Genomic DNA, 23,219 nt, shown 5'->3' with positions numbered 1-23,219 from the left:
CTGCTTAGGGTGCTGCCCCCGCGACCAGACCTTGGATAAGTGAAGAAGATGGCTGGATGGATGGATGGATGGATGGAGCAGTTAGTTTGATTCAAATTTCATTGAACATCTCAGGAAACGCTAGCGGTATTTTTACAATAAATAACTCAAAGTCCACTGTTCCACATGAACAAGCATAACAGTGTCTCAGGGCGTTTTATAGGCTGTAAAGAACTCAGACCATTTAATTAAAATATTTTCTAAGGAAATATACCTTTTGATGAAACAGGCTGAGTTCCGTGTGAATATAGGACTGCTTGCTTGGTACATTTCCGGGAGAGGACGGAGTTTCTCTCCTCTTATGCCCGTAGCAGCCAGTGCCTCAGTGGTGTTCTTTGCAGCATGAGATGGATAATTGTCATGCATGAAGATGAGATTTTGTCAGTTCTTCTTTTAGTACCATGGAAGTCAGAACGTCTACAGAAGATGTCATTTTCACACACTCAGGGACCCTAAAGGGGAAGTCAGCTGTGTAATTCTTCAACCCTCCGGCACTTAGCTTTGTATGGACTCATTGATCGTTTACAAAGTGAGTTTGGAGAGGAAGTGACGGCAGAAAGAAAACAACAAAATAAAGCTCACAGCTAACCAATGGAAATAGAAAGGTAGCTTGTGGAAGTCACACATGAATTCCTTAAGAGAAAATGATGGCACGACATCTTGCCAAAGTCCGCCCGGATTAGCTGGGATGCTACCTAGCCAAAAACTTTGTCCATTTGTCAAATGAGAGACAACGAGAAGGCGGGCTCCCGTGGATGTGATTAAAACGGTAGCATGTGCTTTATCTTACCTGGGTGTCGAGGAAAACGGCGAATGCATTTGGACCGGCAAAGCAGACTGTACCAGTTGTTGTCCGCCATGTATGTCGCGGACTCAAGGTGTAGGTTCAGAGTATATCAAGTCAGCAAAAAGTAATGGACGATGAAGGAGAAGATGAGGATTGTCCTGACCAGATATCTATATCCCCAGTTTGATTGATGTCAAATGTTCTTTATCACATTGTTTAGGTGTGATTGATGTATGATGTCTCAGCAACGATTGACTACAATAGTCACACTGGATTCCAAGTCATTAGAATAGCACAACACTGGATATTGTTCACATAAGTTCCATTGAAGAAGTTGCACACAAAGCAACACTGGAGGTGACTATGACCTGCGCATGCGTACTAGGTCGCGTTGCGCCGGCTGACGGAAGAGGGAGGGGGTCTTCAACGCCATTGTTGTGTGTGTGGACAAGGATAAGGTTAGGTGGGATTTACCCTGGATAACCTTAGGGTAAACAGGGCCTGAGTAAGGAGGATGAATGAAAGCCACGCCTCACCTATGGGGGTGGGGTGAGGTAACTCTGCACCAACTTCCACTCGGCATTTTGGAGGAAAACCACAACAAGAGTGTCAAATAATTTTTACAAATCCTATGAAGCCCGGCCACTGACTTCATTCTCCTACTGACCAGTAGAATCTTTCAACACTGTCAACTGTTAAGTTGCCTCCCAGTGGACAAAGCCCGCAACAACAACTACTCCACTAGTTTAAGCATCATCTGTCTGGAGCTCCCAGCATGCATCTGTGAAAGTCAAGACCAGCACAAGTGGAAGTTTAAAGGACAAACTGTGACATTTAATCATTATTTCATCAAAGCAGCTTGTCTCTACGGCAACAAACTCAAAAGCAAGCGACATCTTTGGTCCACTTCCTTCTACGTGATCACATGACCACACACTCTATAGTTTATTTTCACAAATCATGTGATCGTGTCGCACGTGGGGCGGGATCCAAGGCCATGATGTCAGCAGGAGGCGGAGTTTCCCTGAATAAATTAAATGTACTCATCCTCATACACCTGTACAAGGCAGGTAGCAGGTCTGGGGAGGGTGGGGGCGGTCCCCACCTGCTGGTCACTTCCTGTTACCGCTTCTCCTTCAGCAGCAGGCGGAAGTTGTGCAGCTGATGGATGCTAGTGGACAACCTGGCACGCAAACACACACATCGGCTTTCTAGTAGTCGTTGTGGTTGGGCGAAGAGGCGTGGCCTACCTGGCGAAGCCGTTGAGCAAGGCGACCACCTCGTGGCGAGTGAGCTGGAAGCCTTTGGAGGGGAAATGTTCCGGAAGGTTCTTGATCTGCTTCTCGGAGAAGAGGATCTTGAGGGCGGTACCCAGACCTTGCGTCTGCAGTCACATGACCACAACATAAAGTCAGCTCACAGGCAAGGTGCGATGCAGCCAGGGGGCGGAGTCAGGACAAGGACACACACCTGCAGCTTTCCCCAAAGACGACATTTACTGCAACCGACACAATCCATAATCCTGGAAATGTTCTTGAAGTGCAGCCGGAATTCTTCCTGCAACGATGACATCATCATCATCATCGAATGCAAGCAATAAGACGTGATCAGCTGATGATGTCATCAATCACCTGATCGTGTGCATCAGAAATGTATTTACTTTTACACGTTTATGTTTGCATTTTGGAATCAATTATACATATATTGATATCATACATTATTTAAAAATATGACTAATACACATCGATACTTACACTAACATACGTTATTAAGTACATATGTATACACACACATATGTAATATTAATTATACACACAGACATATATACACACACATATATACAGGACTGTCTCAGAATATTAGAATATTGTGATAAAGTCCTTTATTTTCTGTAATGTAACTAAAAACATGAAAATGTCATACATTCTGGATTCATTACACATCAACTGAAATATTGCAAGCCTTTTATTATTTTAATATTGATGATTATGGCATACAGCTTAAGAAAACTCAAAAATCCTATCTCAAAAAATTTGAATATTTCCTCAGACCAAGTAAAAAAAAAAGATTTATAACAGCAAAACAAAATCAAACCTTTGAAAATGTCAATTAATGCACTCAGTACTTGGTTGGGAATCCTTTTGCACAGATTACTGCATCAATGCGGCGTGGCATGGAGGCAATCGGCCTGTGGCATTGCTGAGGTGTTATGGATGCCCAGGATGCTTCAATAGCGGCCTTCAGCTCATTTGCATTATTGGGTCTAGTGTCTCTCAGCTTCTTCTTTACAATACCCCACAAATTCACTATGGGGTTCAGGTCAGGAGAGTTGGCAGGCCAATGGAGGACAGTAATGCCATGGTCAGTACAACAGTTACTGCTGGTTTTGACACTTTGGGCAGGTGCCAGATCATGCTGGAAAATGTATTCATCATCTCCATAGAGCTTTACAACAGATGGAAGCATGTACACAGCTGCATTGTTGCTGGCTCAGCTTTGGGTTTGGAATTGGATTGCATTGTTATGGTATTGCTGTGTAGTGGTTTGTTGGTTTAATAAAAAAAAAAAAATATATATATACATAATATATATATATTTTTTTTAAATCGATTTTAAAAAAAATGAGAATTGATTCTGAATCGCACAACGTGAGAATCGCGATTCGTATTCGAATCGATTTTTTCCCACACCCCTAATATAGAGTATATATTTATATACATACATATAAACACACACACACACACACACACACACACACACACACACACACACACACACACACACACACACACATATATATATATAAATATATATATATATATATGTATGTATGTATGTATATATATTCAAGTAGATATCTATGCAATAACACAATACATCGATTGTTGTATACATAAAAAAAATAAATCAATATAATCAATATGTACAAAATATATCAATTCAAATGCTGTAAAAGTAAATATTATCTTTGCATATCACAAAGAAATGGAAGTGTACTTTGTAGAGTACTGTGTGTTTTTACCTTCAGACTCTTGGCTTCCTTCTGGTGCCCAGCAAACATGGACTTCTCATCAAAGTGCATGGGGAAAGTTCTGGGAAGAGACAGGAAGTCAGCTGTGTGGCGGCGATGGCGACAGGAGGCGTGGCTTACTTGAGCTCGTTGAAGAAGTGCAGCAGCTGCTCTTTGGTTGCGGCGTCCTCCTGAGCGTTGCCCGTGTACAAGTTCACCACCGCGCGCTCGAAGTACGCCGCCACCTTGTAGAGCGCGCGCAGTTCTATCAGGTACAGGAAGTAGAGGTTCTTCAGGCGCCGCGTGCCCTCGCCTTTTGTCTCCGCCGTGTCGAAGCGGCGACGGAACTCCTCCACGTTGGGGCCCCACACGGAGTGGCCCCACCCCTCTGCGTGCACACACACACACACACACACACACACACACACACACACACACACACACACACACACACACACACACACACACACACACACACAGTGAAGGATTAGGCATGTGCAGGTGGCGGGGGCAGGGGTGTAGTGGTTACCGTCCAGCAGGTACTCGGCACTCAGGTGGATGTTGATGCTGCTGTGCAGGCCTGAGATGAGGCGGTAGAACACTCTCTTCTCCAAACACAAGCCTGCCAGCAGAAGCATGAGTCAGTAGACAAGCAGGAAGCAGGAAGCAGGAAACAGGAAACAGCAGCATGCTACCTTCCAGCCAGTCGTAGAAGCCCTCGCCTGGAACGACATCACACTTTGACCTCTGACACACAAGCATGTGACCGTCACCTGACCTCTACTCACCATCCTCGTCTCCTGAAACAAACAACAACAAGCCCATGACTTGGTGACAGCACAAGTCAAGCAGCAGGTGGCGCTGTGCTCAACGTGACCGCTCCATATGAAGCCACGCCCCCAGGGATGTGATGTCACGAGGCATCAGGCTGACCAATGAGAAGAGAGTGCATGGACAGGGCTGAAATGACTCACCTCTGCTGGGGACCAGCGGGTTCAAAGGTCGGTACACAGACCTGGGCCTGCAAAGACATGTGAGGTGTCATGTGACAATATGGGGGGGGGGTGTCAAGGGGGCGTGGTCACTGACTTGAAGCAGTTCTCCTCGTAGATGCTGTTCCACACCCTCCAGGCCGACGGCCCCTTGTAGCCCGTGTAGCGCTCCGGGTTGAGCATCAGGTCCACGTACTCGGCGTCAGGACACGTCTCGTCTGAAAGGAAAGGGTCAGCAGAGCATACGCCTACCTGAGGGGGCGCCACTGAGCAAAGTGCTCCTCCTACTCACCGTCCAGCTCGCAGAAATGATCCTGAGCGTCGTCGTGTCTCGCCCAGTCAGCAAACGCCTCTTTGCTTTGATTACTGCAAATACACAGCACTACTTTCACTAGTACCATGTACAAGTACACAGCACTACTTTCACTAGTAACATGTACAAGTACACAACACTACTTTCAATAGTAACATGTACAAGTACACAGCACTACTTTCACTAGTAAAATGTACAAGTACACAGCACTACTTTCACTGGTAATATGTACAAGTACACAGCACTACTTTCACTAGTAACATGTACAAGTACACAACACTACTTTCACTAGTAACATGTACAAGTACACAGCAATACTTTCACTAGTACCATGTACAAGTACACAGCACTACTTTCACCAGTAACATGTACAAGTACACAGCACTACTTTCACTAGTAACATGTACAAGTACACAGCACTACTTTCACTAGTAACATGTACAAGTACACAGCACTACTTTCACTAGTAACATGTACAAGTACACAGCACTACTTTCAATAGTAACATGTACAAGTACATAACACTACTTTCAATAGTAACATGTACAAGTACCCAGCACTACTTTCACTAGTAAAATGTACAAGTACACAGCACTACTTTCACTGGTCATATGTACAAGTACACAGCACTACTTTCACTAGTAACATGTACAAGTACACAATACTACTTTTACTAGTAACATGTACAAGTACACACCAATACTTTCACTAGTACCATGTACAAGTACACAGCACTGCTTTCACTAGTAACATGTACAAGTACACAGCACTACTTTCACTAGTACCAAGTACAAGTACACATCACTACTTTCACTAGTAACATGTACAAGTACACAGCACTACTTTCACTAGTAACATGTACAAGTACACAACACTACTTTCAATAGTAACATGTACAAGTACACAGCACTACTTTCACTAGTAAAATGTACAAGTACACAGCACTACTTTCACTGGTAATATGTACAAGTACACAGCACTACTTTCACTAGTAACATGTACAAGTACACAACACTACTTTCACTAGTAACATGTACAAGTACACAGCAATACTTTCACTAGTAACATGACAAGTACACAACACTACTTTCACTAGTAACGTACAAGTATACAGCACTACTTTAACTAGTAACATGTACAAGTACACAGCACTACTTCCTCTAGTAACATGTACAAGTACACAGCACTACTTTAACTAGTAACATGTACAGGTACACAGCACTACTTTCACTAGTAACATGTACAAGTACACAGCACTACTTTCACTAGTAATATGTACAGGTACACAGCACTACTTTAACTAGTAACATGTACAAGTACACAGCACTACTTTCACTAGTAACATGTACAAGTACACAGCACTACTTTCACTGGTAATATGTACAAGTACACAGCACTACTTTCACTAGTAACATGTACAAGTACACATCACTACTTTCACTTGTAACATGTACAAGTACACAGCAATACTTTCACTAGTAACATGACAAGTACACAACACTACTTTCACTAGTAACGTACAAGTATACAGCACTACCTTAACTAGTAACATGTACAGGTACACAGCCCTACTTCCTCTAGTAACATGTACAAGTACACAGCACTACATTAACTAGTATCATGTACAGGTACACAGCACTACTTTCACTAGTAACATGTACAGGTACACAGCACTACTTTAACTAGTAACATGTACAAGTACACAGCACTACTTTCACTAGTAACATGTACAAGTACACAGCACTACTTTCACTAGTAACATGTACAATTACACAGCACTACTTTCACTAGTAACATGTACAAGTACACAACACTACTTTCAATAGTAACATGTACAAGTACACAACGCTACTTTCACTAGTAACATGTACAAGTACACAGCACTACTTTCACTGGTAATATGTACAAGTATACAGCACTACTTTCACTAGTAACATGTACAAGTACACAGCAATACTTTCACTAGTAACATGACAAGTACACAACACTACTTTCACTAGTAACATGTAGAAGTATACAGCACTACCTTAACTAGTAACATGTACAGGTACACAGCACTACTTCCTCTAGTAACATGTACAAGTACACAGAACTACTTTAACTAGTAACATGTACAGGAACACAGCACTACTTTCACTAGTAACATGTACAAGTACACAGCACTACTTTAACTAAAAACATGTACAGGTACACAGCACTACTTTAACTAGTAACATGTACAAGTACACAGCACTACTTTCACTAGTAACATGTACAGGTACACAACACTACTTTCACTAGTAAGATGTACAAGTACACACCACTACTTTAACTAGTAACATGTACAAGTACACAGCACTACTTTCACTAGTAACATGTACAAAAACACAACACTACTTTCACTAGTAACATGTACAAGTACACAGCACTACTTTCACTAGTAACATGTACAAGTACACAACACTACTTCCACTAGTAACATGTACAAGTACAGAGCACTACTTTCACTAGTAACATGTACAAGTACACAGCACTACTTTAACTAGTAACATGTACAAGTACACAGCACTACTTTAACTAGTAACATGTACAGGTACACAGCAATACTTTCACTAGTAACATGTACATGTACACAACACTACTTTCACTAGTAACATGTACAAGTACACAACAATACTTTCACTAGTAACATGTACAAGTACACAACACTACTTTCACTAGTAATATGTACAAGTACACAGCACTACTTTCACTAGTAACATGTACAACTACACAGCACTACTTTAACTAGTAACATGTACAGGTACACAGCACTACTTTCACTAGTAACATGTACAAGTAAACAGCACTACTTTCACTAGTAACATGTACAAGTACACAACACTACTTTCACTAGTAACATGTACAAGTACACAACACTACTTCCACTAGTAACATGTACAAGTACAAAGCACTACTTTCACTAGTTACATGTACTAGTATACAGCACTACTTTAACTAGTAACATCTACAGGTACACAGCACTACTTTCACTAGTAACATGTACAAGTACACAGCACTACTTTAACTAAAAACATGTAAAGGTACACAGCACTACTTTTACTAGTAACATGTACATGTACACAACACTACTTTCACTAGTAACATGTACAAGTACACAACAATACTTTCACTAGTAACATGTACAAGTACACAACACTACTTTAACTAGTAACATGTACAGGTACACAGCACTACTTTCACTAGTAACATGTACAAGTACACAACACTACTTCCACTAGTAACATGTACATATACACAGCACTACTTTCACTAGTAACATGTACAAGTACACAACAATACTTTCACTAGTAACATGTACAAGTACACAACACTACTTTCACTAGTAACATGTACAAGTACACAGCACTACTTTCACTAGTAACACGTACAAGTACACAGCACTACCTTAACTAGTAACATGTAGAGGTACACAGCACTACTTCCTCTAGTAACATGTACAAGTACACAGCACTACTTTAACTAATAACATGTACAGGTACACAGCACTACTTTCAATATTAACATGTACAAGTACACAGCACTACTTTGACTAGTAAGATGTACAAGTACACAACACTACTTCCACTAGTAACATGTACAAGTACACAGGACTACTTTCACTAGTAACATGTACAGGTACACAGCACTACTTTCACTAGTAACATGTACAAGTACACAGCACTACTTTAAATAGTAACATGTACAGGTACACAGCACTACTTTTACTAGTAACATGTACAAGTACACAACACTACTTCCACTAGTAACATGTACAAGTACACAGCACTACTTTCACTAGTAACATGTACAGGTACACAGCACTACTTTCACAATTAACATGTACAGGTACACAGCACTACTTTTACTAGTAACATGTACAAGTACACAACACTACTTCCACTAGTAACATGTACAAGGACACAGCATTACTTTCACTAGTAACATGTACAGATACACAACACTGCTTTCACTAGTAACATGTACAGGCACACAGCACTACTTTCACTAGTAACATGTACAAGTACACAGCACTACTTTCACTAGTAACATGTACAGGTACACAGCTCCACTTTAACTAGTAACATGTATAGGTACATAACACTACGTTCACTAGTAAGATGTACAGGTACATAACACTACGTTCACTAGTAACATGTACAAGTACACAACACTACTTTCATTAGTAACATGTACAAGTACACAGTACTACTTTCACTAGTAACATGTACAAGTACGCAGCACTACTTTCACTAGTAAAATGTACAAGTACACAGCACTACTTTCACTAGTAACATGTACAGGTACACAGCTCTACTTTAACTAGTAACATGTACAGGTACAAAACACTACGTTCACTAGTAACATGTACAGGTACATAACACTACGTTCACTAGTAACATGTACAAGTACACAACACTACTTTCATTAGTAACATGTACAAGTACACAGTACTACTTTCACTAGTAAAATGTACATGTACACAACACTACTTTCACTAGTAACATGTACAAGTACACAACACTACTTTCACTAGTAACATGTACAAGTACACAACACTACTTTCACTAGTAATATGTACAAGTACACAGCACTACTTTCACTAGTAACATGTACAAGTACACAGCACTACCTTAACTAGTAACATGTACAGGTACACAGCACTACTTCCTCTAGTAACATGTACAAGTACACAGCACTACTTTAACTAGTAATATGTACAGGTACACAGCACTACTTTTACTAGTAAGATGTACAAGTACACAACACTACTTCCACTAGTAACATGTACAATTACCCAGCACTACTTTCACTAGTAACATGTACAGGTACACAGCACTACTTTCACTAGTAACATGTACAAGTACACAGCACTACTTTAAATAGTAACATGTACAGGTACACAGCACTACTTTTACTAGTAACATGTACAAGTACACAACACTACTTCCACTAGTAACATGTACAAGTACACAGCACTACTTTCACAGCACTACTTTCACGATTAACATGTACAGGTACACGGCACTACTTTTACTAGTAACATGTACAAGTACACAACACTACTTCCACTAGTAACATGTACAAGGACACAGCATTACTTTCACTAGTAACATGTACAGATACACAACACTACTTTCACCAGTAACATGTACAGGCACACAGCACTACTTTCACTAGTAACATGTACAAGTACACAACACTACTTTCACTAGTAACATGTACAGGTACACAGCTCCACTTTAACTAGTAACATGTACAGGTACATAACACTACGTTCACTAGTAACATGTACAGGTACATAACACTACGTTCACTAGTAACATGTACAAGTACACAACACTACTTTCATTAGTAACATGTACGAGTACACAGTACTACTTTTACTAGTAAAATGTATAAGAACACAGCACTACTTTCACTAGTAACATGTACAGGTACACATCACTACTTTCACTAGTAACATGTACAGGTACACAGCACTACTTTCACTAGTAACATGTACAGGTACACAGCACTACTTTCACTAGTAACATGGACAAGTACACAGCACTACTGTCACTAGTAACATGCAAAAGTACACAACACTACTTCCACTAGTAACATGTACAAGTACACAACACTACTTTTACTAGTAACAAGGATAATTACATAACACTACTTTCACGAGTAACATGTAAAAGTACACAACACTACTTTCACTAGTAACATGTATGTACACAGCACTACTTTTACTAGTAACATGTACAAGTACATAGCACTACATTCACTAGTAACATGTACGTACACAGCACTACTTTCACTAGTAACATGTACAGGTACACAGCACTACTTTCACTAGTAACATGTACAGGTACATAACACTATGTTCACTAGTAACATGTACAGGTACATAACACTACTTTCACTAGTAACATGTACAGGTACACAGCACTACTTTCACTAGTAACATGTACAGGTACACAGCACTACTTTCACTAGTAACATGGACAAGTACACAGCACTACTGTCACTAGTAACATGCAAAAGTACACAACACTACTTCCACTAGTAACATGTACAAGTACACAACACTACTTTTACTAGTAACAAGGATAATTACATAACACTACTTTCACGAGTAACATGTAAAAGTACACAACACTACTTTCACTAGTAACATGTACGTACACAGCACTACTTTTACTAGTAACATGTACAAGTACACAGCACTACATTCACTAGTAACATGTACGTACACAGCACTACTTTCACTAGTAACATGTACAGGTACACAGCACTACTTTCACTAGTAACATGTACAGGTACGTAACACTATGTTCACTAGTAACATGTACAGGTACATAACACTACATTCACTAGTAACATGTACAAGTACACAACACTACTTTCATTTGTAACATGTACAAGTACACAGTACTACTTTCACTAGTAAAATGTACAAGTACACAGCATTACTTTTACTAGTAACATGTACAGGTACACAGCACTACTTTCACTAGTAACATGTACAAGTACACAACACTACTTCCACTAGTAACATGTACAAGTACACAGCACTACTTTAACTAGTAACATGTACAAGTACGCAGCACTACTTTCACTAGTAACATGTACAGGTACACAGCTCTACTTTAACTAGTAACATGTACAGGTACATAACACTACGTTCACTAGTAACATGTACAGGTACATAACACTACGTTCACTAGTAACATGTACAAGTACACAACACTACTTTCATTAGTAACATGTACAAGTACACAGTACTACTTTCACTAGTAAAATGTACAAGTACACAGCACTACTTTTACTAGTAACATGTACAAGTACGCAGCACTACTTTCACTAGTAAAATGTACAAGTACACAGCACTACTTTCACCAGTAACATGTACAAGCACACAGCACTACTTTAACTAGTAACATGAACAGGTACAAAGCACTACTTTCACTAGTAACATGTACAAGTACACAACACTATTTCCACTAGTAATATGTACAAGTACACAGCACTACTTCAACTAGTAACATGTACAAGTACACAGCACTACTTTCACTAGTAAAATGTACAAGTACACAGTATTACTTCCACTAGTAACATGTACAGGTATATAACACTATGTTCACTAGTAACATGTACAAGTACACAACACTACTTTCATTAGTAACATGTACGAGTACACAGTACTACTTTTACTAGTAAAATGTATAAGAACACAGCACTACTTTCACTAGTAACATGTACAGGTACACATCACTACTTTCACTAGTAACATGTACAGGTACACAGCACTACTTTCACTAGTAACATGTACAGGTACACAGCACTACTTTCACTAGTAACATGGACAAGTACACAGCACTACTGTCACTAGTAACATGCAAAAGTACACAACACTACTTCCACTAGTAACATGTACAAGTACACAACACTACTTTTACTAGTAACAAGGATAATTACATAACACTACTTTCACGAGTAACATGTAAAAGTACACAACACTACTTTCACTAGTAACATGTACGTACACAGCACTACTTTTACTAGTAACATGTACAAGTACACAGCACTACATTCACTAGTAACATGTACGTACACAGCACTACTTTCACTAGTAACATGTACAGGTACACAGCACTACTTTCACTAGTAACATGTACAGGTACATAACACTATGTTCACTAGTAACATGTACAGGTACATAACACTACGTTCACTAGTAACATGTACAAGTACACAACACTACTTTCATTTGTAACATGTACAAGTACACAGTACTACTTTCACTAGTAAAATGTACAAGTACACAGCACTACTTTTACTAGTAACATGTACAGGTACACAGCACTACTTTCACTAGTAACATGTATAAGTACACAACACTACTTCCACTAGTAACATGTACAAGTACACAGCACTACTTTAACTAGTAACATGTACAAGTACGCAGCACTACTTTCACTAGCAAAATGTACAAGTACACAGCACTACTTTCACTAGTAACATGTACAGGTACACAGCACTACTTTCACTAGTAACATGTACAGGTACACAGCACTACTTTCACTAGTAACATGGACAAGTACACAGCACTACTGTCACTAGTAACATGTAAAAGTACACAACACTACTTCCACTAGTAACATGTACAAGTACACAACACTACTTTTACTAGTAACTAGGATAATTACATAACACTACTTTCACGAGTAACATGTAAAAGTACACAACACTATTTCACTAGTAACATGTACTTACACAGCACTACTTTTACTAGTAACATGTACAAGTACACAGCACTACTTTTACTAGTAACATGTACAAGTACACAGCACTACATTCACTAGTAACATGTACGTACACAGCACTACTTTCACTAGTAACATGTACAGGTACACAGCACTACTTTCACTAGTAACATGTACAGGTACATAACACTACGTTCACTAGTAACATGTACACGTACATAACACTACGTTCACTAGTGACATGTACAAGTACACAACACTACTTTCATTAGTAACATGTACAAGTAGACAGCACTACTTTCACTAGTAAAATGTAAGAGTACACAGCACTACTTTTACTAGTAACATATACAGGTACACAGCACTACTTTCACTAGTAACTTGTACAAGTACACAACACTACTTCCACTAGTAACATGTACAAGTACACAGCACTACTTTCACAATTAACATGTACAAGTACGCAGCACTACTTTCACTAGTAAAATGTACAAGTACACAGCACTACTTTCACTAGTAACATGTACAGGTACACAGCTCCACTTTAACTAGTAACATGTACAGGTACAAAGCACTACTTTCACTAGTAACATGTACAAGTACACAACACTATTTCCACTAGTAATATGTACAAGTACACAGCACTACTTCAACTAGTAACATGTACAAGTAGACAGCACTACTTTCACTAGTAAAATGTACAGGTATATAACACTATTTTCAATAGTAACATGTACAAGTACACAAAACTAGTTCCACTAGTAATATGTACTTTTACTAGTAACAAGGACGAGTACATAACACTACTTTCACGAGTAACATGTACACAGCATTACTTTCACTAGTAACATGTACAGATACACAACACTACTTTCACTAGTAACATGTACAGGTACATAACACTACGTTCACTAGTGACATGTACAAGTACACAACACTACTTTCATTAGTAACATGTACAAGTAGACAGCACTACTTTCACTAGTAAAATGTAAGAGTACACAGCACTACTTTTACTAGTAACATATACAGGTACACAGCACTACTTTCACTAGTAACATGTACAAGTACACAACACTACTTCCACTAGTAACATGTACAAGTACACAGCACTACTTTCACAATTAACATGTACAAGTACGCAGCACTACTTTCACTAGTAAAATGTACAAGTACACAGCACTACTTTCGCTAGTAACATGTACAGGTACACAGCTCCACTTTAACTAGTAACATGTACAGGTACAAAGCACTACTTTCACTAGTAACATGTACAAGTACACAACACTATTTCCACTAGTAATATGTACAAGTACACAGCACTACTTCAACTAGTAACATGTACAAGTAGACAGCACTACTTTCACTAGTAAAATGTACAGGTATATAACACTATTTTCAATAGTAATATGTACAAGTACACAAAACTAGTTCCACTAGTAATATGTACTTTTACTAGTAACAAGGACGAGTACATAACACTACTTTCACGAGTAACATGTACAAGTACACAACACTACTTTCACTAGTAACATGTACACAGCATTACTTTCACTAGTAACATGTACAAGTACACAGCATTACTTTCACTAGTAACATGTACAGATACACAACACTACTTTCACTAGTAACATGTACAGGCACACAGCACTACTTCCACTAGTAACATGTACAAGTACACAGCACTACTTTCACTAGTAACATGTACAAGTACGCAGCACTACTTTCACTAGTAAAATGTACAAATACACAGAACTACTTTCACTAGTAACATGTACAGGTACACAGCACTCCTTTCACTAGTGACTTGTACAGGTACACAGCACTACTTTCACTTGTAACATGTACAAGTACACAGCACTACTTTCACTAGTATCATGTACAGGCACACAGCACTACTTTCACTAATAACATGTACAGGTACACAGCACTACTTTCACTAGTAACATGTACAAGTACACAACACTACTTCCACTAGTAACATGTACAAGTACGCAGCACTACTTTAATTAGTAACATGTACAAGTACGCAGCACTACTTTCACTTGTAAAATGTACAAGTACACAGCACTACTTTCACTAGTAACATGTACAGATACACAGCACTATTTTCACTAGTAACATGTACAGGTACACAGCACTACTTTCACTAGTAACATGGACAAGTACACATCACTACTGTCACTAGTAACATGTAAAAGTACACAACACTACTTCCACTAGTAACATGTACAAGTACACAACACTACTTTTACTAGTAACAAGGACAAGTACATAACACTACTTTCACTAGTAACATGTACGTACACAGCACTACTTTTACTAGTAACATGTACAAGTACACAGCACTACATTCACTAGTAACATGTACAAGTACACAGCACTACTTTCACTAGTAACATGTACAGGTACACAGCACTAATTTCACTAGTAACATGTTCAAGTACGCAGCACTACCTTCACTAGTAAAATGTACGAATAGACAGAACTAGTTTCACTAGTAACATGTACAGGTACACAGCACTACTTTCACTAGTGACTTGTACAGGTACACAGCACTACTTTCACTAGTAACATGTACACAACACTACTAGTAATACAGCTCACATATGATGAAGTGCAGAGTACTAGTTGAACTTGTAATACAGCCCATATGATGAAGTGCAGAGTACTAGTTGAACTAGGAACACAGCCCATATGTGATAAAGTGCAGAGTACTATTTGAACTAGTAACACAGGCCACATGTGATGAAGTGCAGAGTGCTAGTTGAACTAGTAACACAGCCCACATGTGATTAAGTGCAAAGTACTAGTTCAACTAGTAACACAGCCCACATGTGATTAAGTGCAAAGTACTAGTTGAAATAGTAACACAGCCCACATGTGATGAAGTGCAGAGTACTAGTTGAAATAGTAACACAGCCCACATGTGATGAAGTGCAGAGTACTAGTTGAACTAGTAATACAGCCCTTATGATGAAGTGCAGAGTACTAGTTGAACTAGTAATACAGCTCATATGATGAAGTGCAGAATACTAGTTGAACTAGTTATATAGCACATATGATTAAGTCCAGAGTACTAGTTGAACTAGTAATACAGCCCATATGATGAAGTGCAGAATACTAGTTGAACTAGTAATACAGCCCATATGATGAAGTGCAGAATACTAGTTGAACTAGTAATACAACCCACATGTGATGAAGTGAAGAGTACTAGTTGAAATAATAACACAGCCCACATGTGATGAAGTGCAGAGTACTAGTTGAACTAGTAATACAGCCCTAATGATGAAGTGCAGAGTACTACTTGAACTAGTAATACAGCCTATATGATGAAGTGCAGAATACTAGTTGAACTATTTATACAGCATATATGATGAAGTGCAGAGTACTAGTTGAACTAGTAATACAGCCCATATGATGAAGTGCAGAGTACTAGTTGAACTAGTAATACAGCCCACATGTGATGAAGTGAAGAGTACTAGTTAAACTAGTAATACAGCCCATATGATGAAGTGCAGAATATTAGTTGAACTAGTAATACAGCCCACATGTGATGAAGTGCAGAGTACTAGTTGAACTAGTAATACAGCCCATATGATGAAGTGCAGAGTACTAGTTGAACTAGTAATACAGCTCATATGATGAAGTGCAGAATACTAGTTGAACTGGTACTACTTGAAAGAGGAAGAGAATAGTAGGAAGTCCTGTGTGTCAGACAAGTGTGATGATGTAGTCAGCAGGCGCTCACCTCAGCGTGCTGTTGATGGCGCCAAGTTCCTCCACTTGTTGGCACTCTGCCATGTTGTTGGCAGCCTGGGAATACTGAGGACAGAGCAGGACCCTGTTAGAACCCACTACTTGGTCTCCAGGACCGTGTTAGAACCCACTACTTGTTCTCAAGGACCGTGTAAGAACCCACTACTTGTTCTCCAGGACCGTGTTAGAACCCACTACTTGTTCTCAAGGACCGTTTTAGAACCCACTACTTGGTCTCCAGGACCGTGTTAGAACCCACTACTTGTTCTCCAGGACCGTGTTAGAACCCACTACTTGGTCTCCAGAACCGTGTTAGAACCCACTACTTGTTCTCCAGGACCGTGTTAGAACCCACTACTTGTTCTCCAGGACCGTGTTGGAACCCACTACTTGGTCTCCAGGACCGTGTTGGAACCCACTACTTGTTCTCCAGGACCGTGTTAGAACCCACTACTTGTTCTCCAGGACCGTGTTAGAACCCACTACTTGGTCTCCAGGACCGTGTTAGAACCCACTACTTGTTCTCCAGGACCGTGTTAGATCCCAGTACTTGGTCTCCAGGACCGTGTTAGAACCCACTACTTGTTCTCCAGGACCGTGTTGGAACCCACTACTTGCTCTCCAGGGCCGTGTTGGAACCCACTACTTGTTCTCCAGGACCGTGTTAGAACCCACTACTTGGTCTCCAGGATCATGTTGGATTGCACTACTTGTTCTCCAGGACCGTGTTAGAATCCACTACTTGTTCTCCAGGACCGTGTTAGAACCCACTACTTGTTCTCCAGGACCGTGTTAGAACCCACTACTTGTTCTCCAGGACCGTGTTAGAACCCAGTACTTGGTCTCCAGGACCGTGTTAGAACCCACTACTTGTTCTCCAGGACCGTGTTGGAACCCACTACTTGCTCTCCAGGGCCGTGTTGGAACCCACTACTTGTTCTCCAGGACCGTGTTAGAACCCACTACTTGGTCTCCAGGATCATGTTGGATTGCACTACTTGTTCTCCTGGACCGTGTTAGAATCCACTACTTGTTCTCCAGGACCGTGTTAGAACCCACTACTTGTTCTCCAGGACCGTGTTAGAACCCACTACTTGTTCGACAGGACCGTGTTAGAACCCACTATTTGGTCTCCAGGACCGTGTTAGAACCCACTACTTGTTCTCCAGGACCCTGTTAGAACCCACTACTTGTTCTCCAGGACCGTGTTAGAACCCACTACTTGGTCTCCAGGACCGTGTTAGAACCCACTACTTGTTCTCCAGGACCGTGTTAGAACCCACTACTTGTGCTCCAGGACGTAACATTCGATCCTGTGTGTGTGTGTGTGTGTATGTGTGTGTGTGCGTGACATTCGACCTTGTGTGTGTGTGCGTGACATTCGACCCTGTGTGTGTGTGTGTGTGTGTGCGCAGCTGTGTAAAAACAAAGATGGGCGCCCACAGATGGACTTAATCCTGAGAGTAACCTTCTAAAACAAACATGAGTGCTGTGTTCGACCTTCACACTCTTCATGGAAACTTCCAGAGCAGATAAAAGTCCAAGTTAGCAGCTGCTAACAGTACTTAGCAGCTAGTACGCTAGCAGTCAGCATTAGCATGAAAGATTGTTTTGGAGGGTGCAGCATGATTGACAGGTTGCATTGTTGCATTCTTCTAATAGTTCTACTTGTCATCAGATTCCACCTGTGCCTTTGTGCACAGGTGGAGCCTTGCACTGGTGGACTGTTACAAGTGGTGTGCACAGATGGAGCCTTGAACAGGTGGAGCCTTGCACAGGTGGAGCTTTGCACAGGTGGACCATTGGGACATTTGCACGGGTGGACCCTTGCACAGGTGGACCTTTGGGACATTTGCACAGGTGGACCCTTGCACAGGCGGACCCTTGCACTGGTATACCCTTGGGACCTTTGCTCAGGTGTACCCTTGCACTGGTGGACCCTTGCAGTGGTGGCGCCTTGCACAGGTGGCGCCTTGGGACCTTTGCTAAGGTGTATCCTTGCACTGTTGGACACTTGCACAGGTGGCGCCTTGCACAGGTGGACCCTTGGGACCTTTGCACAGGTGTACCCTTGCACTGGTGGACCCTTGCACAGGTCCACCCTGGCACAGGTGGACTCTTACAAGCAATAGGTACAGGTGGACTGTTGCTAAGGTGGACTCTTACAAGCAGTGTGCACAGGTGGACTGTTGCTAAGGTGGACTCTTACAAGCAGTGTGCACAGGTGGACTGTTGCTAAGGTGGGCTCTTACAAGCAGTGTGCACAGGTGGACTGTTGCTAAGGTGGACTCTTACAAGCAGTGTGCACAGGTGGACTGTTGCTAAGGTGGACTCTTACAAGCAGTGTGCACAGGTGGACTGTTGCTAAGGTGGACTGTTGCTAAGGTGGACTCTTACAAGCGGTGTGCACAGGTGGACTCTTGCTAAGGTGGACTCTTACAAGCAGTGTGCACAGGTGGACCCTTGCTATGGTGGACTCTTACAAGCGGTGTGCACAGGTGGACTGTTGCTAAGGTGGACTCCTACTAGCGGTGTGCACAGGTGGACTGTTGCTAAGGTGGACTCTTACAAGCGGTGTGCACAGGTGGACTGTTGCTAAGGTGGACTCTTACAAGCGGTGTGCACAGGTGGACTGTTGCTAACGTAGACTCTTACAAGCGGTGTGCACAGGTGGACTGTTGCTAACGTAGACTCTTACAAGCGGTGTGCACAGGTGGAGTGGTGCACAAAAGAGTGTGTGTGAGTTTGTGTAGGTGTGTCAGCTGTGTTCACCTTGTTGTAATTCCCAGACTTGATGCCCGCAGGAATCTTGCTCTGGAACATGAAGAAGAACAGTCAGTATGTGGGCGGGGTGAAAGGTGAAAGGTGAAAAGTACCTCCGGGCAGGCCTCCACATGGCAGTCTTTGATGGCACACTGACCGTCATCTGGCCAAAATGGACACGGCCGCTTCAAGTTGACCTGAACACGCCATCAGAGTCAAATAACACCTCTCCCCTGTGTGTGTGTGTGTGTGTGTGTGTGTGTGTGTGTGTGTGTGTGTGTGTGTGTATGTGTGTGTGTGTGTGTGTGTGTGTGTCGTACCTTGTAGTACCTGAAGTAGTCTCTCTCCGTCAGCTTCTTGATGCGAGGATAGATCCTGAAGTTGTTGAACAGGTCGATGCTCTCCACGTCACAGAAGCAGTCGTCAAGAACGCCCGTCAGCTGCCAGACATCACAACTTCATAACTCAGTATCATCACAACTTCATAACTCAGTATCATCACAACTTCGTAACTCGGTATCATTAAAACTCCATAACTCGGTATCATCAAAACGTCGTAACTCGGTATCATCACAACTTCATAACTCAGTATCATCACAACTTCATAACTCGGTATCATCACAACATCGTAACTCAGTATCATCCCAACTTCATAACTCGGTATGATTACAACTTTATAACTCGGTATCATCACAACTTCATAACTCAGTATCATCACAACTTCATAACTCAGTATCATCACAACTTCATAACTCAGTATCATCACAACTTCATAACTCAGTATCATCACAACTTCATAACTCAGTATCATCACAACTTCATAACTCAGTATCATCACAACTTCATAACTCAGTATCATCAAAACTTCATAACTCAGTATCATGACAACTTCATAACTCAGTATCATTGTGTCACTGTGATTGTGTGCACCTTTCACGTGAAGTATGTACAAGTAGTATTTAGAAGTATTTAGAAAGGTAACGAAGTATGTACAAGTAGTCTTGAAGTATTAGAAATATTTAGAAAGGTGACATGAGGTATGTAGAAGTAGTATTTAGAAGTATTTAAAAAGGTAACATTAAGTATGTACAAGTAGTATTTAGAAGTACTTAGAAAGGTAACATTAGGTATGTAGAAGTAGTATTTAGAAAGGTGACATGAAGTTTGTACAAGTAGTATTTAGACGTATTTAGAAAGGTAACGTGAAGTATGTAGAAGTAGTATTTACAAGTATTTAGAAAGGTAACATTAAGTATGTACAAGTAGTATTTTGAAGTATTTAGAAAGGTAACATTAAGTATGTACAAGTAGTATTTAGAAAGGTGACATGAAGTTTGTACAAGTAGTATTTAGAAAGGTAAGATTGAGTAGGTAGAAGTAGAATTTAGAAGTAGTTAGAAAAGTAACATGAAATATGTATGTACAAGTAGTATTTAGAAAGGTGACATGACGTTTGCACAAGTAGGATTTAGAAGTATTTAGAAAAGTAACGAAGTATGTACAAGTAGTATTTAGAAATATTTAGAAAGGTGACTTGAAGTATGTAAAAGTAGTATTTAGAAATGTGGCATAAAGTATTAACAAGTAGTATTTTGAAGTATTTAGAAAGGTGACATGGAGTATGTAGAAGTAGTATTTAGAAGTATTTAGAAAAATGGCATGAAGTATGTAGAAGTAGTATTTAGAAGTATTTAGAAAGTAGACATTGAGTATGTAGAAGTAGTATTTAGAAGTATTTAGAAAGGTGGCATGAAGTATGTAGAAGTAGTATTTAGAAAGGTGACATGGAGTATGTAGAAGTAGTATTTAGAAGTATTTAGAAAGGTGGCATGAAGTATGTAAAAGTAGTATTTAGAAAGGTGACATGGAGTATGTAGAAGTAGTATTTAGAAGTATTTAGAAAGGTGACATGGAGTATGTAGAAGTAGTATTTAGAAGTATTTAGAAAGGTGACATGAAGTATGGAGAAGTAGTATTTAGAAGTATTTAGAAAGGTGACATGGAGTATGTAGAAGTAGTATTTAGAAGTATTTAGAAAGGTGACATGAAGTATGTAGAAGTAGTATTTAGAAAGGTGTTCCAGGTGAGTCCCACCTGAGAGTGCAGCAGTGCAGTGAGTTTAATGAACAGCAGGAGGATGCAGAAAGTTCTCATCATCATCATTATCATCATCTTCATCGTCATGTCCATCATCATCTTCACACTCCACTCAGTACGTTTGTGTGTCTGTGTGTCTGCGTGTGTGTGTGTGTGTGTCCGTGTGTGTGTGACTGAGATGCAGGCTTGTCACTCCGGCTGCCGAGAGCCCGCCCCCTGGTTGTGAAATCAAGCCCCGCCCCTTGTAGTCGTCCTATCCAATGAGGTCGCGTCCTGACGCTGACTGAGGATCGCTGGACGACAACTCCAGGGGCAGAGGGCGGGGCTAGCCTTCACCCTGACCAATCAGGTCGCACCACGCTCGTGCATTCACACACGTTGCCTTCGCGTCACGTGACTAATATTTATTTACATGCCATGATCAATGTTTACGTGTCATTATACGTGACAATACCAGTCTTTATGAGCATCATAAACTAGGATGCTATCGAACAAGTTCAACATTACAAGCTGTCTTTTAGAACAGAACATGTTTCTGCGTAACTTGCGTAGCAACGCTGCTAATTAGCATAAGGGACGTCAAAGACTGCCAGAACGTTCTGGAAGCGCTGACGTCATACGTAAGCAGACGCCGTGTGGCGTTGGAAAGCGGTGTAAAAACAAAAGTGTCAAGAAGACGACGAGTAGTATGAAAAGTGTGACTTACATGGCAGAAGCAGCTCTGCTCGCCCTGCTCGCGTTGCTCCGTGCTGGTGCCGGCGAGGCTGTGCTGGAACCAGCCCAGAGCTAACTTGTCCACAACGAAGGCCAGCAGCAGAGCACTGAAGGCTAGTAAAGTCACCCTCCACATGCCGCAGTGTGCTCCACGACAAACAATGGCGGTGGGAAAGAGCTAAAAGCAAAATGCAGCGAGACGCACAACCACTTCCGCCTTCAGCCCGTTAGCTTCCGCAGGCTAACAGATGCTAACACCCGCCAGCGGCTCGTGGAGCGGAGGAAGGCCGCCGAAGGAGCGCCCTGACGCGGACACTCGCGCCTACACGGGCCCTGAGAAAAACGGAGGTCTTCGTGGGGGAAAAAACAAATCAACACAACTTGGAGAAGTTTTGACCGACAGCTTCCAGGAGAGTGTCGGATGTAAAAGAACTACTTTCAGGTTGGAGATTTCAAAATAAAAGTATGCTGCGCT

At 40.9% G+C, this 23,219-nt stretch overlaps 1 protein-coding gene across 2 annotated transcripts; it reads right to left on the bottom strand.

The window, feature by feature from the left end:
* Positions 1-1,638: 1,638 nt before the first annotated feature.
* Positions 1,639-23,207, bottom strand: ero1b (endoplasmic reticulum oxidoreductase 1 beta). 2 transcript variants are annotated; one of them, XM_061880752.1, is made up of 16 exons: positions 22,737-23,207; positions 20,254-20,373; positions 20,047-20,130; positions 19,943-19,984; positions 17,163-17,236; positions 5,121-5,194; positions 4,926-5,046; positions 4,811-4,857; positions 4,625-4,636; positions 4,532-4,558; positions 4,366-4,458; positions 3,978-4,224; positions 3,849-3,918; positions 2,297-2,383; positions 2,077-2,210; positions 1,639-2,009 (listed from the first exon to the last, which is right to left on the bottom strand). In XM_061880752.1, exons 1-16 carry the CDS (start codon positions 22,878-22,880, stop codon positions 1,949-1,951), a joined length of 1,437 nt encoding a protein of 478 aa, XP_061736736.1. In that variant the 5' UTR covers positions 22,881-23,207; the 3' UTR covers positions 1,639-1,948. The 2 variants fall into 2 exon arrangements, with proteins under 2 accessions (XP_061736736.1, XP_061736738.1); XM_061880754.1 differs by lacking the exon at positions 22,737-23,207 and adding an exon at positions 22,028-22,184.
* Positions 23,208-23,219: the final 12 nt, after the last annotated feature.

Source organism: Nerophis ophidion, linkage group LG20, assembly GCF_033978795.1.
Source record: "Nerophis ophidion isolate RoL-2023_Sa linkage group LG20, RoL_Noph_v1.0, whole genome shotgun sequence".
In the NCBI taxonomy this organism is placed as follows: domain Eukaryota; kingdom Metazoa; phylum Chordata; class Actinopteri; order Syngnathiformes; family Syngnathidae; genus Nerophis; species Nerophis ophidion.
This window is presented reverse-complemented; position numbering and strand designations above follow the sequence as displayed.